The following is a 17,147-nucleotide window of genomic DNA, read 5'->3' on the forward strand; positions in this document are numbered from 1 at the left end:
AGTGAATAAGGTGCTTAAAAAAGAAAAAGCATTAAATACAAAAAAAAAAAAAAAGCCCTTTGATTTAACAGGGGGAAATGCCTTGTTATTAATAGTCCCTTTGGTAGTAGTTATTTTGGGTATCCGTTAACACATTATTACAAATATTTATAAGTTTATTCATATCTCACTTTTACAAGATGTACATTCATATCATATGATTCAACATAATACACTCTGAAACTGGAACTCAACATGTCTGGTGAATTCATGTAGGAGCATGCTGGCATAACCAAAACCTAAAAAAAAGTTGTTTGATTGTTTGTTTTTCTCTTCCACAATAACAAAGGGGTACAAACTTTTAAGACGAGTTGGTTTGGAGATTATTTTCTTTTTCATTTTAGCAATCCCTGAAATGTCTGTAAACTCAGACACAGTATGTGTACATAACCAAAATAATGCACTGGTACTTCAAATCATACTGGCTGCTCATAGTTTTGCAAAAGCAACAGGTTTAAAAAATATAAAAATAAATGCAAAGCATTGTCAAATTTACACTCAACATAATTAAAATAATACACATTTAGAAATTTTCAAACAAAAAATAAATAAAACATCCACATACATTAATACAAAGAAACAGAGATATTCGCCTGTCTTTGATGTAATTAATACATACCATAAGCCTAGATTCATGAAAGTATTGCCTTTCAATAAATATCTTCAGCTTCAAAATCTGATATTTTCTACATTCTTCAACTGATTTTAGTTAAATATCAATTTTCAATATAAGGTGTATGAACTGCATCAAGTTTCAATTATTTATTGGAAATCAGCAAGTTTCTAGGCTGATTTACTAAAATTAGGCACCAACTTTTAGCATCAGATCTGTCTAACAGACAAACAAAATTTGAGGGATATCTGGTATCATACCCCTTTTGAAGAATGCCTCAAACACCAAAGCCTATGGCCTTCCACTGACCTGGCTAGAACGACCAACTAACCAAAATAACCAATATAATATCAGCCACTGGGTCACATTTACAGGACCCACGTTGCACCTTTTAAAGATGTGACTTAGAGATGCAATTTTACGAAAAGCGTGAGTCATAAAGCAGAAGGCTCTATTCTTCTCTTAAGGAGAGGAGATCACACTCTGTAGCATACCTCATTTCTGGGTTTTTTTTAGTTTCCAAGCAATATCAGGCCTTCTCTGGCCCTACCACATCTTACTGCAACCAGCAGAGATTTTCAAGTGACTGAACGAGAAGCTCTTGCCATGTTAGTCACAGCTGTTTGGAAACTTGTTAGCCATGGGAATTCTGTCACATCAGGGAAAGAAAACAACAGGGAAAGAAAACAACATAATGGGGTCAGTAGGCTGCTTACAGATGAGGAGTGGGGTGCTTCGATCATCCTTTTTAACCAGGAACACAAAAAATTTCCAATCATATTGGTTGTGTGCACTTTATAGAGTTGAGTACAATTAGCAATCACAAGGACACCACCTGGATCATTAGATATTAGATATTATAAAAATAAACACATTTCTAAGAAAGATGTGTAATCTATTTTTCCTATACTTTGAAATTTTTCCTCAAACTGAAGGGGGAAAAAGCCTGCCACCTCCAAAGTAATAACGTCTCCAAAAACTAAAATTGTCTGTTTAAAAAAAGAAACAATTTATTTTGCCTAGCACATTTAAAAGAGCAGAAAACATGCGTAATTTTTGTCACAAAAAAAAATAATTCATAACCTGGGTTTGCCTTAGGGATCTGGATTTCCGTAGGACTACATGTCTATTGTATTGGAGTCAACAGTCCCAATGTGTCAATGTTATGTCAATTCAAAATCATGTCTTATTATTATTTTATAGACAAACATAGGACTAAAAGATATAGCAGATAAAGCATGCAAAGAATTGACATCAGCACACTTGGTTTGTGTGAAAAATTTATAGTAGGGGAAGTCAGAAATTGGGGTTTTCTAGCAATTTGTGCATGCTGTTGGGAACTCGGATTTTTGGTTCTAGTCTTAGCACTGCTGCAACTCAGCCCCACCGAGTCATAAACCAAATTCCCACTGACGTACGGGGTCAGAGGATTGGGCAGTAACGTCGTGTTCTGTGGAAATAACTCACAGACACATTCTGCCACTCTGAATCACATTCAATGTTCCCTTTAAGACTTGTTGCTGAAGTCAGGTACGGAGTTTAAATTTCTTGGAGCAGGGCCTCTGCTACTTAGAGTTTCGAAAGGTGTCTAGCACCACAAAGTTCATGTCAGATTACGATCTGGAGGATGTTGCTACATTATGAAAACAAAAGTAATAATACTCAGTGCTGACAGTGGGTGATGGAACCTGGCCCTTGATTTATATGCCTTAATTTCTACAAAAATAGGGATAATAATTCTTACCTACTTCATAATGGGTGAGGATTAAATAATAAACATTTATACAGTGCTTTGCAGATAAACATTATATAAGTGCTAAGTATTATGATATTAACCAAAATGTCACTACATCTATATGACCCTACTAAGCAAAAAAACCTTCCAGTATAATTTTTTTCACAGATTTCCAAGTCAATAAAAATGAACCATGGAGTCAGCTTGCTATTTTGATACAAATGGATGAAGCACTTAAGCTTATTTGACAGTTCCAAAAAAATCAGAGACTACTTTTTCCATTATAAAGGGGCCCATGTAATGCATAAAGCCTTTTTTTATAGACTTGTTTATAAACAGCATTACTCATTTGGCATTCATTCACAGTTTTTTTCAAATACAAGACCAAAGTTTTGAGAAAGATTCCTTAGCAATCCACATACACTAAATGAAGGCCTCCTTCAAGGAAATTCTGCCCAGCATCCGCTGTTCTGATAATCTTGGAAATCTCACATTTTCCAAATGAAGGATTACACAAAGATGAGGCTGGATGATGGTGGACAATAAATGAGGCTTGGCATGCCTGAGAATCTAAAACAATTACAACACTTTTAAACTTTAATAAGCACCTCAGGACCTTGACTATCTTATCTTCAACCTCCAACCTCCTCAAGAAAAATAATTAAAGAAACACAAAAAAAAAAAAAAAAAAGACCACACATCAACAGAGATGGAGTAGACGCTTTGGTCCAGATTCTCAACTTGTATGGATCACCGGAGCTCCACGTGGTGAATGGAGCCACAGTGACTTACGCTCAGTGAAAAGTACAGTCCAGTACATGGTAGCCCAGGTAGGACTCCTCATTTCTTCTCAGGGATGTAAGGATGGCAAGAAGAGGCCACCTGCACACATCATCCAAAATAAGGCAAAGCTTTTATACCATCACTGATGCAATTGGCCCACTCAAGAAATAAGCAAAACAGAACCAGTTTCAGCTACAACCCTTGTACAGTTCACCTTTGCATTTCCTTTCATGCTAAATGAAATGCAAGAGCAGCATGAAGCACCTTGGTAGATTCACACAACACCCTGCCCCTCTCCCCAGGCTGATCTGTGGTACCTCCTTCAAAACAGGCTAAGCTGATAAATCTTGCCACCTTCTTCCCTTCTGCAGTAGAGGGCAAGACTGTCCTTGAGACATCCATTGAAAGCAATCAGAAGAAACGGTAACAATTTTTCATTCTGGAAAGATGTATGCTACACTACCAGCCTTGTTTCATGTTAGCAGGGAACCGTATTCACATTACCGCTATTTTCTGAATACAAGAAAGAAGCTGTGTGTAGCAAAATCTCTGAGAGAAATCTACAAGCATTTTTGCTGTGTTGGCACCTAGTAAAACAGCAAAGTTGGAAAAGTTACTCCTGCTGATATGAGGTGGATGCATACTGTACAAGCATCCTGGAACACTGTAAGATTGGTAGCATGTCACAGCCTCAGTTAGAAGATGCCTGAGAAAATTCAGATCCCAAACCTACAGCTTCAACTGAGTTCATTCTAGGGAATTGTTGGAGGGTGAAAATCACTCCTTTGCGAAAGTCCAGCACAGGACTGAGAAAATCACATAAGCCTCTCTTAAACTCTCAACAGAGGATTCAAAAGGTCACAGTTAGATAACAGGTACAAATAACAAGAAGTCCCTGCTCAATCAAACGTTCTATGCCTTCGATCTTCAACACTGTGTATCAAATTCTCATTCGATGGCTGTGGGTATCCAGTACAACAGGTTACTCGTAATAGCCTAAAGCATCTCTGTAGTAATGTTTATTATTTTTCAGATCTGCATGTTAGAATTGCTGGAACCATTCCAAATATTTCTTATTTTAGCCAGAAATTCATGCATCATCATGAATAATGTTTTACTTTCTAGGTAATATTTTGTTTCAATAAGAAACTGTTCATTGCCTGAGATTTTTGTCCGTATTTCTCAATAACAAGTATCACTACCTTAATATTTTGGCCTTGCTTTAAAAAGGTACTGGGCTTTCACAGAGAGGTAGAAAAGGCAGGTAACATTTATCAGCTCTAGCAAATCCAAAATATAACTACTTCTCACATAATAAATAGAAGGGAAATGGCACAACTTTGACATTTCAGAAATTTTGCTTGCAAGAAAATATCAAAACTTGAAGGAGAAACAAAAAAAGAAGACAAGTGTCTAAACTTTATCTACAGCATGAATTTTTGTCCTACAGTAATATTTGGATTTGATAAATACCAGCAAAAGCCAAAACTAGTAATGGATTGCTAAACGAGACATAAAAAGCAGGCTTAATAACGGTACTATTGAGAGGATAACCTTTCATCAACAGAGGCCTTGGTGGCAAAGGCAACAAATAGCTATCTTGTTAGTTGTAGACAAGACCAATATTTGTACCTTCCTCTCTCCTCCCCACCAAAAATTAAAAAAAAAAAAAAAAAAAAGGAAAAAAGATATCATAAACTAATTAGAAGTGAATAGCATAAAAGGGGGGAGGGGGGGGGGGGGTGTCTCAGTAAACCCAGACACTTTGGTAACACGATTTAAAGGAGTTCCCTACTCCCCATCCTTTCTGGATTTATACTAGATACTGGATTTATTTTGCTTAAGCATTGGCTTAAGACTCTGTGTCTAAATCACAGGCCGAAATTAAAATGGCCAAATATTGAACTTGTCCACCTCTACAAAACACTTCTGTGGGTCGGTTTTCTGTTTTTTTCTTTACTTAAAATGATTGCAAAAGCGTCATACAGACTTTTCAGCTTACTTCCCAGAAATATGGCACATTAACTCAACTAGAAATCATGGCATCTACCTTTTCCCATATGTGATGCATACAACTTTATCCATTCATAGAAGACTCAGACTGTCATTTTGGCAAGAAGCTGCAATGCACCAGTCTGAGCATAAAGGACTTAAGTTATGGTTCTTGCAGAATTGGTTATTAACAGAATAAGTACGGCTATTTTTTTTTTAATCTATAATATTTACAGTATTGCACTTTACTGCACTTAATTGCATTTCACTAAAATTAATGCTGCATCAGTATTATGCCTTAAAACCATATGTCCATCTTTGTTGTATAAGTCATTCTTTCTACATCCTGTAAAACAGCAAGATTTTGATTCAAAGATCCAGACATTTGGAAAAAAAAAAAAAGAAAAAAATTAGAAAAATTGACCTGTTTCTATGGCACAATGCATCTCATTGAGTTCAGGTGATTCTGGCAAAACAGGTGCATTTCTTATTGTTCCCATCTTTCAAGTTATCACTAACAATTAGTAAATTCTAGTCTCTCTCTTTTTCTCATTTCAAAGGACATAGCCGTTTGAGATGCACATTTTTTGTTATTGCTGCTTTTTTTTTTTTTTGGAAAGAAAAGAAAAAAAAAAACTGCCTTGCCTCAGATCTGAAATTCCACATTTAAATTCAAACCAGTTCTGCAGCAGCAGCTCCTCAGTGATGGAAGAGATTCATGGCAGTGAAATAATACTGTTGGCAACAAAGAAATGTCATCTTTAATGGAGACCAGCCCCAAGGATTTATTATTTATTATTATTACTATTTGTTTTGTTTAGTTTCGTTCTAATATATTTCTGATCTTCAAAACGTGTTTAGTTAGACACATGCACAAGGTAGCAAAACTGACAGCAGCAGATGACGTTATGCTGGAGCGATCACTTTTGCCAGGGTCAAAAAATCCGAAGTGTCCCCAATGTTCACAGATTAACATAATTTAGAGATCGTTTCCTTTCTTTTTTTTTTTTTTTCTCCTTTTTCTGTGTGTGTGTGGTTTTTTTTAACTTTCCTTTCTCTCTCCTCCCACCTACTTTATCCTCCGCGGAGTCTCTGACTCGTGGGTGCGTGTTTGCTGCGCGGGGGTGGGTGTGAGTGTGTGTGCCCGCCCGTGTGCTCGCCCTCGCCCCGCGGCGGGCGGAGAGTCCCCACCGCGCCACACAGCGCCACCGGCCGCCGGGACCACCCCCCTCTTCGCCCGGCTCCCCCGGCCGCCGAGTCCCTGGGGGCGAGATGGCGAGGATAAGCGGCGGGAGGAGGGCTGCCGCCGGGCGCTCGCAGACCTTGGGAAAGGGGAAAGAAATTTAAAAAACAACCAAAACAAAAACAAAACGCCCCAAAAAAAAGAAGTAACAAAAAGAAGAGAAGGCGGCAGAGCAGCCCGGAGCGCCGGAGGGGAGGAGGAGGAGGAGGAAGGGGGGGGGTGCGGGGCAGAGCGGCGGTCCGTGCGGGTCACCCACACGCCCGCCCGCCGCGGGCACCCGGGGAGGGGTGTGGCGGGGAGGGGTGGGGTGGGGGGGCTCGTCCGAAGCGTGTCAGAGCCCCAGGGCCTCGGCGTGCTTCCGGGCCTTCAGCCGCAGGTCGGCGATGCTGGAGTTCTTGCTGTTGCTCTTGGCGGCGGCGGCCACCACGGCGGCGGCGGAGGCGGACTCGGCCAGGGAGGCGATGGGCAGCCCGAAGGGCGGCGGCGGGAACATCAGGTAGGGCGCGTGGGCCGCCAGGTGCGGGTGCAGGTGCGGGTGCGCGTGGGCCACGCCCTCCAGCTGCAGCTGCGCCTGGACCTGGGCGGCGGCACGGACGGACGGACGGACAGACAGACGGACACGGCGTCAGAGAGACAGACCCCCCCCCCCCCCACGCGCCGCCGCGGGACCGGCCGCCTCCCGCCTCCCACCGCCCGCCCTTCCCGGGAGCCCGGCGGCTGAAAGAGCAACTTGTTCGCGGAGCCCCCGCGCGCAGGGGCGGGGCGGGCGCGCCGCGCATCTCCGCGCCGCGCTTCGCCGGGGCACAGAGACACCCTTAACCCCCCTCACGTTTAAAAAAATAAGTAAAATAAAATAAATACGCGGCCCAACGCACGGGCGCCAACAAGCGCTAAATAGCTAATTTTTTTCTTTTTTTTTTTTCTTTTTTTTTCCAGGGATGTTTATTTATACCTTGCTAAAAACTCTTTGGCCATGGGTCCCTTATATACCGGGCTGGTGTTTGCTTTGGAGCTTTCTCGACCTACACAAACACGTTGGGTTGACTGAGAGATTTCAGCTCGGGGTAGGTTTGGGGAGGAGTGGGGGAGAGTTTATTTATGTATTTAATTATTTTGGTCCAAATATGTCTTTTAAAAATCAATACAATTAATCTGTCAGCTCCACGTGTCTCCGAGACGGAGAAGGTGGTGGAGGGTCCCTTTGGGCTGGGAAAAATCGATTCCCACATTAATTGACAAAAAAAAAAAAAAAAGGGGGGGGGGGAAGTTACAGGCAGCGGGGAGGGGGTGGCTGGAAATGGGACGGAATTTCATCCCCCTCGTCCCGGTTTCCCCCAGCGGCCTCCCCCCGGGCTCCGCTCCTGCCCCGGTCCCGGCTGGCCAGCGCGGCGGGGAGAAGCCTCCCCCCGGCCCGGGCGGCCTCCTCCTCCATCGGAAAAGGTCAGGCCTCCACAGCCCGCCTGAGGAGGAGGGGGAGAACGACAGCTCAAGGGTCCGCAGAGTCTTTCCCCCTCACGCTTTCGCCCACCGAGCGGGACACACAGACACCCCCTCCTCCCGCAGCGCCCTCCCGGCGCCGGGCGGGGAGCGAAGCCCCCCGGGCGACTCGGGACCGGGCCGCTCTGTCCCCGCGGGGTGCGGGCGGGCTTGGCCCAGCCGCCCCGGCAAGGCGACGCGCCCCCGGGAGGTCAGCCCGCCTTTGCCACGTCTGCGGGCGGCCCCGGAGGCGTGTGCCAGCCCATCGGACGGCGGCGGGGGGGGACCCTTAGCACCGGCGGCGCCTCCCGGGGCGGCGGGACCCCCCGCTCGGCCCCCTCCCCGGGCCCGAGGGACGCTGCGCTCCCGGCAGCCGGGCGGGGGCTCCTTCACGAAGTTTTACAGCCTGTTTTTAATACGTGCCAACTTCTATATAAATGGCACTTGTAAACGTGTCCGGCTTCCTCCGGTGCAAACGAACGGGGGTCGGAGCTTGCCGGGGGAAAGGAAAATAAAACCGGAGCTAACTACCTGTTGGAAAGGCATCCTCAGGGCTCCCATATTCACATAGGGGGCCACTCTGCAGGCGTCTAAATGGCTGGCGGTTCCCAGGATCACACCTGCGGGGAGAGACAGGGCCGGGTGAGCGGCGAAGGCGCCCCGGGGCTCGGCGGCCGCCACCCCCCGACTGACCGGCACCCCTTACCCACCTTTGTGCATCTGGTTTTCCTGCTTTCGGCACTTTGCTCTCCTGTTCTGGAACCAGACCTGTGGAAAGAAAGAGCAAACAAAAACAAACAAAAAACACAACAAAAATGGAGGTAGACTAGGCAGCTGCTAACAGAGGATTATCTTGGGGGCTTGGGGTGGAGAGGAGAGGTGAGGGACTCCACAACTTTGCCGAGGTCTCTCCTCGGGAGCAGCCGAGGGGGAGAGCTCAGCCCCAGGCGGAGTGAGCCCTTCTCCGTGGGACTGTTTGGGGGGGGATCCTGCTCTTTGGTGGGGTTTCTCAGCGGGAGCTGAACCTCGGCCATGAGAAGTGCCCTCGCAGCCGGGGAGACCGGGCGCCGCCGCTTGGCACTGAGTCTCCGAGGGCCCCGTGTTCCGCGGGCGGGCAGTGGCGGTCCTTGTGCCACCCGTCCAGAGCGAGGGGCCGCGCCCACGAACACTTAAAATAAGCCCACAGGCGGGCCGGGTGGGACCCTGGCTCCCTTTCCAATCACACCTCAGCAGCCCGGGGACAGCCAGCGTGCGGCAGGTCAGGCTCCGGGGTCTGGCCCCCGAGCGACAGGGCCGTCTGCTCTCTGCTGAGCTGGGCTTGGAAACCGCGAAGACCCCAGAGAAGATGCGAGATACTGAACTTGCACAAAGGGGCTGAATCATTCCCCGCTTCACAAACGTTAAAAGAAAACAAAACTCGCTTCTGTAGAATTCTGGACCGACAAAAGCAGCACCTTTGAGGGCTGGGGTGTAAAGAAGGGTTTATGCCCCTACCCGAGAAGTGCCTGTAATCCAATAATCCTGCCCCAATTCTGACTCAAAAACCAGCGCAAACTTGCAGTTGCCGCTGCGCCTCCCCTGTCTCTTTTCCAGAGGCACTTCAGACCGCCGTTACTTTCCCCCTTCCGAGGCGCTTGGTTTAGCAGCTCTCCCCGAAGGGCCGTCAGAGGCACGGACCACCGTGTTTTGCGGACCCTTATCCTTACACCAAAACCTACCGAATACGGACAAACATTGACTTTCACCGCTGATAAAATCTTGTAGCAAAGTAAACACCTACAACCTTTGATGTTCTTGCACTTGCCAAGAGATCATACGGTTAATTAATACTAACTGCACTTCCTACATCAAATTTTCCCTTCAAGCTTTCTTCAATTGCCTTAATGATGGTCATTTACAACGGAGTAATTAGTGCAAAGAAAGGCTTCCAAAGGCATTAATTACCTCGGGTACCTCAGTGATTTTCTTAAGTAGGAATTGGCCTTCTTTGACTCGGAGCACAGGTTTTCCTGCCTGGGGTGGCCGGGGAGGGAGCGCGCAGCGGGCGGGCGGCTGCGGGGACGGAGCGACCGACGGAGCGACCGACGGAGCGCTCCCGCTCCCCGCCGGCTGGGCGCTAGCGCAGCCCCCCCGCGGTACCCGGGCACCGCTGCTGCCCCGCTGCCCTGAAACGCGCAGCACGGCACAAGCCTGTTCTTCCCTACGAGCAACACGCAAATATTAACAACGTGCAACGCTTCTCCTTTTAACCGGGCCGTCAGGGATTCATATATATATTTTTTTTTTAAATGCAAGCATGCAAAATATCATCGTGCTGTAGCGACAATAACACGTCTTTTTACGGTTGTAAATCCTTGCAGGAAATCTCCTTGTGTGTGTTCCCCACGCCCCCCCCCCCCCCCCCCCCCAAGGAGTATAAATTGTCAGGAGGAATTTAAGCAGCGTTTAAACAACTTCTCTTGCAAATCAGAACATCTTTCAAACAGAAATTATATTTAAATCTGGAAAACGAAGTGCCCTTTCCCTTTAGCTACGAAAAAATAAGGTTATGAGGAATAAAAGTGATGAATTAGCCACTGCGTTAAGCGATAATAAATCAGGCTTGGTGTGATTCACGATCAATTCCAATTAGTCATGAATATGCTAAGTAAAGCACAGTACACTGTTTTAGACAGTTATTTCTTCATTAAGGATCACTCAGTGATTTCTTTCACAAATGCTCTAATCTGATTTCCTTTTGATTTCCATTAGAGACAGTGAATAATGACATTTAATTTAGCCCTGCACCATAAACCCAAAGATATTTGTTGTAATTGAATTACTGCCTGCTCCTCACTATGGTCTCATAACTTTCAATTATAACCCTGACAGCTGGGTGATATGAGTTTCCAGTACAACACTAAAAATAAAAGGTTAATAAGGACTAGCTACCATAGGAGCTTCAATTTATTTACAGCAAATTTCCACACTAAATTGAAACTATATCCTTTAACAGCAAGGGACAAAGCGGTTCAGATAGGAATTAGAGAACAATTCTGAAAGTATTAAAAAAACCACCTTTCTCTTTTCCCCCTTCTCCTCCCTTTTTTCCATTTCTATTTATTGATGGATATCAAGCTCTCTGCTTATTTTCTAATTAATTATCCATTTCTCCTCTTTTCCCTCTTGATATTTCTTTTACTTGTAGTTTTATTTTCATCCGTGCAAACCTCTTTTGTAAAATGATTAAATTTATTAATTTTTTTAATCTTTCTCATAATCTCCGCCTGAATCAGTATCCTCTTTTTTTTTACTTTTTTTCTTTTTTTTTTTTTTTTGGGGGGGGGGGGGTGCTGTTTTAAGATCTGTAAGCACTTGAAGCACCAATTTTCCTGTAACTATGAACATCCTGTTAAGGTGCTGCTCAGTAATAAAGTACTTGAAAGAAAGAGTGCAGAATTCAATTACAAGTAATTTATTTTTATAGAAACAGTACATCAAGGCCTTGGAAAGATATTACAGAGCCCAAGTAAGAAGATCTGGGAAGATGACATAAGAGTTGATGTCCCCTTCAGCAAAAGTTTAATCTTTTCATTAATTTATATGGTGTGGTTAGATCAATCTTCCAGGAGAAAGTAGGCCAACAGCACTCTGAACCCCTCCAATATCCCCTGCAAGCCGCCCTTCCTAGGGCATGTGCCTGGCCCCATCTCTCACCCAGTTCAGTTTATACCGAGAGAGATAGGAGCTGAGGGGAGAAAAGAGCCTTTAAGAAACAAAAAAACAAAACAAAAAAACCCCCAACAAACCCACAAAAAAACAGAAACAAACCAAAACAAAAAAGAAAAGAGCCTAGCTAGTCTATTCGTTTCGGGAAATGCCTCCAAGAGGCAGTTGTTTAAAACGAGATAGTCGCTTACTCAGGCAAAGCCCTACTGAGCCGGTCCCGGGGAGCGGGACCCCGCCGGTTGGCTTTCCCTGGTGGGTTGAGTTTAAGGAGGGGGACAAGCCGACCCCTCTCCCCACTCCAGCTCGGAGCTGTATTTCTTGCCCTCCCGCTGTGTTCTGGGGGTGAGAGGAGCCACGGAGGCGTCCACCTGTGCCCACACAGCCACACCCGCACCTATATGTACCCACGCGCACACACATGTATAGGCGGATATACATATGCATGCGCATCTCTCATCTCCAGGGTACGAAGGCGTTTTGTTGGGTGGAGGGGTTGGCCTGGTGACTTTCTCTTCTTGGGTTTTGGTTTTGATTGGGTCTGTTAGGCCAAGCACAGAGTTATAACCCAAGAAGGGATTTCCTCCAGGTTTCTCCTGCTCTAGGCCTGCTCAGAGAGCCACAGGTCGATCTTACTAATTATTTCTAGGTTTGGGTTGGGGTTTTTTTTAATACGACATCTGTTTTGGGGAGGCATTCCCTAGGCATTTAAGGGGGGTGGGGTGTATTTTTCCCCTGCATCAAACCGAAAACCGAATTTTCAAATAATCAATATGGAGCCACCCAAGCAGACGGCTCTGATGGCCCCAAGAACTACAGCGGCGCGGACCTATTTTCAAGGTTTCGAAGGCTAATTGGTATTTAGCTGTATCTGAAGCGGGATGGGCGGCTCGGGGGGAGACTCCACCAGATGGGGTGCCATGCATTCATACGCTTGCTGCGCGGGCACCTTTCCCCCGGCTCTGGCTAATCCCGTCCCTCAGCACCCAAACCGTCTAGCCTTATTCACGGCGATTGTTTTCTGGGCTTTTTTTTCCCATAACGGCCCCATAAAAGAAGGAGGGGGAAGAAAATGAGGATTAAGAGAGGGCTAATGGCACCTTTGCAAGGAAAAATACAATATTTTTTTTAAAATAGCGAGTTGCTCGGTTATTAGAGACTTGTCAACAGTATCACCACACCACCCCCACCCCCACCCAAAAAAGAAAACAAACAAACAAACAAACAAACAAACAAAAAAACCAAACCACCTTCCTATGAAATGCAAGGCACGGGCAGATATTCCCAGAGCAGAATTAGTGTTTGGCAGGACAGGTAGAGCGGAGTTGCAAACAGCTTCCCCATCACACGTGTCGTCTCTGCCTTCACCTCCCCGATTTGGATGAAACGGGGCACTGTGCTAGGATCCGCTGGCAGTTAGGAAGTGAGGTGAGGACGTTTCCAGGAACAGAGCCTTTCTCTTACCTGAACCCTAGCTTCAGACAGTCCCAGCCTCTGGCTTAGTTCCTCCCTCATGAAGGCATCCGGATAGTGAGTCTCATCAAAAAGTCTTTCCAGCTCATTCAGCTGCTCTAGTGTGAAATTGGTTCTGCTTCTCCTTTGTTTGAGCTTGGTCTGCCCATCTTCATCTTCTGACTTCACATCTTCCCTCTTCTCTTTGCACTCGTAGATCCCTGCCGGGAGGGGGAAGGGGAAAACGACACTAAGCCCCCCCTCGCACCTCGCCGAAGTTTCTCTCCGCAGCACACGGGGGTCTCCCCCCTCCCTTCTTTTCCTCCCCAAACTCAGCGCAACCTGTGGGGGCAACCGGCGGGCGGGAGGGGGGTCCCCGGGCCGGCCTCGGCAGGCCGGAGGGGCGAGCGGGGCTGGGACCGGGCCGGGCCGGGGGGCACCGGCTCGGGCTGAGCCCCGCTGCCAGCTCCGGGCCGAGGGAGGGAGAGGGAAGGAGGGAGTCACGCTGCCTTGCCTGGCCGATGCCCCACCAGAAAAAATATATCCATCAATATAATTTTATTTTCTTTGCAGGGCGAGGAGGAAGCCGTGCCGCCGGTTGGCACGGGCAGTTCGGGGAAGGGGCTGGGGGGGAAACCGCCGGCCCTCCGATACCTCCAGGCGTGGGGAAGAGGCGGGGGAAGGGGGTTTCTCCCTTGCCGTTTTCTCGCGAAGTAAAGAGGGTTATGCAAGAAGCTCCCCACCGCTGTCATGGTGAAGCCACGGTGAAAATATTTGCCTCGTAAAAGAAACTTTCCATGGGCCTGAGACCGAGACGCCTGTCCTTCTCCCCCTTAACACCCCTCCTTTCCCCAAAATACCTGCCGGCGGGTGGAAACCCCCGGGGTGGCGGGCCTGCACGGCCCAGCGCGGGGCACCGGACTCAGGGACCGTGGGTGCCCCCCAGCCCCTCCAAAGCAGTGAACACACACCCACTGCCCTCCCCAGCCCTCATGGAGCCCCAGAGGCCTCGGGGCGAGCTTGTCCCGGGCGGAGGGCTGCGGAGGCAGCGGGGGAAAACAGTTATCCTTTTTTTGTATTGGTTGGGGGGAGGGAGAGAATTTTTTTTTGCTTTGGCAAATTATCTTTCTTTCCTCCTTTTTCCTTTTTTTTTTTTTTTTTTTTTTTTTTTTTTTCCCCCCGTTTTCCTTAATGCTAGGCAGCCTAAAGCACCGGTCCTCTTTTAAAACGAAAAGAGGAGAGGTGCTGGAGCAGGGGACACCTCTGGACACTGAACCGGTTCCCCGGGCCCCTCTGCCCGCCCGGGCCCCCCCCGCCGGGGCGCGCATCCAGGGCGGGCACCAGCAGAGTCCCAGGACCCAGCCCGCTCCGGCTGCCTCCTTTGTCCTGCTTCACCTTCTGGGCGGTGTGGGGCTGGGGGTGAAAGCCACATCTGCAGATGATCCCGAATTAAATCCTTTTCCCTCACCAAAGAAACACGGATTTTATATACATACATATGTATGTATGTATACACACACACACACAAATGTGCACATGCACATATATATTAACCTATATACATACTTATGGGTATCCCAAAATGCAAATGACTAACTGCAAATCGTAAGTTAATTTAACGTAATAAAAAGTCCTGAACTGCATCTGTGCCCAAGCAAGGCGGGGACCCAAGCCGAAGCGCTCGTTTTTCACTTCCGAAATGAAAACTGTCCCTGGCCCGTTATCGCTCCTCCGGGCTCCCCGGCTCCTGCTCCGGGCTGGATATCGGCTGCCTAAAACTTTGGGAAGGGTCTGGCCTCGGGAGGGGGGTGTTCGCTGGTTGGTTTTAATGGCGTTTTGGTCGCATTTCTGCTGAAATGCGTGAAAAGACGAGGGTGCTAACCCAGCAAATGCCTAGGGAAAATTAGGCGCGTTCAAAAGCTCTGTCTCCTTTCGGAGATCCGAGGCTACAGCATGTCCGTGATAGGTATGAAATATTAACTAGCATATCGGTGGGACTGAAATCACACGCCGGAATCAGTTGAAATTAGACTGAAACCTGGCATGAATTTAAACTGTCACAAGCATCTCAGCTCTTTCCAACTCCTCCCTTCCATCCCCACCCCCAGCCCCTCTCCATAGATTAGATTAGCTAAACATACAAGCCAGAATTTCGATACACAGGGAAAAAGGGGAATAGTAGAGATGTACTTTTTTTCGTTCGTTCGCATTATAGTATTTTTTTAGATGTTTTTTTTCCTGAAGCATGCCCTGCTTTCATTTTTTTAAAACCATCTCCTGAGCGAATGATTCCTCTAAACTGAACCCTCTCGTTTTGCGATTTCTCGACCAGAGAAGGAAAATCAGCAGTGCTGGGTAGTATTGGCTTGTGCAGAAATACGGGTACACGAATATGTGATTATACCCGGTCCTTCTGTTTGGGGAGGGGGTGGAAGAGAGGAGGATATTAAATACGCGTTTGGGCTGTAAATTAAATTGCCTTTCGCCCAATGTTATATTAAACAAGATCAAACAGTAGGAAACAGCTGAAAGACTGGTTGTTGTTCCCCAACCTATTAACCGGTTTTTATTACCCCAAGCTAGCCAGTAGCTCCCCAGGCAGGTCCACCTGTCTAACTTGCCTAGAGACACTTTCTCAACTTTCTAATCCCCCCGCCCTTTTTATTTTCTCCTTCCCCTGCGAGCCTGTGCGGGAGTTTTAGCTCGCTTCGTTCAAAAATTATTTTTAATTTGAATTTCTTTCCGCTGAAAGAAGGAACGGCTGTTTCCCTCCTCGGCCGGCGGTCCCCGCACCCCGGGGGGAGGCGGTGCTGCCCTGGCCCAGGTGACAAGGGCGGGCGGGGGACCGGGGGGCCAGGCGGCAGGACCGGCCGGTGCCTCTCTCCGCAGGGATGCTCCGTTTCACCCGGGCCCGGGCAGCTCCCCCACAGCCACGCTCCTCTCCTCCTCCTCCTCCTCGCCGGCCGCAGCCTCTGGCTAGGACAGGCTGACGGACACAAAATGCCCAGGGAGAGCCCCCTCCACATTCAGCTTTCTCCCAGAAGAAGCAGCAGCATCCTGACGGCCCGGAAGCAGGAAGAACAGGTCTCCCAAGGCAATAAAACTCCCCGGACAAGGTTTCCTCGTACAAAAATACCCAGATAGACAAAAATGTCTGACGTCCTGCGCTGCCCCCTTCCCCCGGGCGAGTGAACACCTAAAACACCGGATCGATTTCGGATGCGAACGGGGGCTGGCGGGTCAGGGCGCGGGGTGGGGGGTGGGGACACACACACACACACACACGCACACACACACACGCACACACACACACGACACCGAAGTTGCGACTTATTTTTCACGGCTCCGCTCACGTTATGCATGCGGGCATGTGCGTTTCTAAACGTATGTTCCCGCCGCTGCGGGAGGGAGGCGGCCGGAGGAGGGAGGCAGGGTGCGGGAGGCGAGCCCGCTCGCCCCTCCGGGGCCCCCGGGGCCGGGGCCGGGGCGGCGGCGGCCCGGTCGCCCCCGCTGCGGAGCGCCGGGGGCGACGGGAGCCGGGGCCGGGGCAGCCGGCAAGGGGCGCGGGGCGGAGGGCGCCCAGCCCCGCTCTTACCTTCCGCCGTCCTGCCCGTGCTGAACTCCTTCAGTTTGTCCTTGTCGCTCTCTACGTGGTCTTTGAAAAGATGCACCGGGCAATGGTTGCTGCTCTCGGTCATGTCCTGCAGGTTAGAGTCAGAGTTTCCAAGCTCCCTAGAGCGAGCCAACCCACTCTCCAAAACTTCCCTGTACGTGATCGTCTCCTTCTTGTTGCTGCTGCCACTGCCGCTGCTGCTCTCTTTGCTTTTCTGGTCGAAAGATTTGGATACAAAAGCCGTAAGTTCTTCCATGGCTGCCCGGTGATCTTATCCACAGAGATCCACTTGTTTTCAGTCGGAGATGTGGCCGTCCTCCGCACGCTGTTTTTGCACGTAGAAGATGGGCTGTATAGGGTTAGATCACTCCTGCTGTTATTTATGCCTTTCAATTTGAGATCACACTATTTATACATGGCTACCTCAGCCCAACCCCCAGCTCTCCCTGTCTCCAGCAATTACTGACTGCTCCATAGTCGCAGGCGGACTCCTAGC

General features: G+C 48.0%; 1 protein-coding gene across 2 annotated transcripts; it reads right to left on the reverse strand.

Annotated features, from left to right (window-relative positions):
* Positions 1–6,736: 6,736 nt before the first annotated feature.
* On the reverse strand, positions 6,737–16,907 carry SHOX (SHOX homeobox). Of its 2 annotated transcripts, none has more exons than XM_074816903.1 (5): positions 16,634–16,907; positions 13,051–13,259; positions 8,592–8,649; positions 8,413–8,501; positions 6,737–6,982 (listed from the first exon to the last, which is right to left on the reverse strand). In XM_074816903.1, the coding sequence occupies exons 1-5, from the start codon at positions 16,905–16,907 to the stop codon at positions 6,737–6,739; spliced, it is 876 nt and encodes a 291-aa protein (XP_074673004.1). The 2 variants fall into 2 exon arrangements, with proteins under 2 accessions (XP_074673004.1, XP_074673003.1); XM_074816902.1 differs by having other exon boundaries at positions 6,737–7,008; positions 8,403–8,501.
* Between the last annotated feature and the right edge of the window lie 240 nt (positions 16,908–17,147).

The sequence above is a fragment of the Strix aluco genome, chromosome 2, assembly GCF_031877795.1.
Source record: "Strix aluco isolate bStrAlu1 chromosome 2, bStrAlu1.hap1, whole genome shotgun sequence".
Lineage (NCBI taxonomy): Eukaryota > Metazoa > Chordata > Aves > Strigiformes > Strigidae > Strix > Strix aluco.

Excerpts from the sequence above, each read along its gene's own strand:
- SHOX (XM_074816902.1), bottom strand. The coding sequence starts at position 16,907 with ATGGAAGAACTTACGGCTTTTGTATCCAAATCTTTCGACCAGAAAAGC. Across the intron at positions 13,260-16,633 it reads CACGGGCAGGACGGCGGAAG|GGATCTACGAGTGCAAAGAG; the intron begins GTAAGAGCGGGG and ends CCCTCCCGGCAG. Across the intron at positions 8,650-13,050 it reads TGTCTGAAGCTAGGGTTCAG|GTCTGGTTCCAGAACAGGAG; the intron begins GTAAGAGAAAGG and ends TTCTTTCCACAG.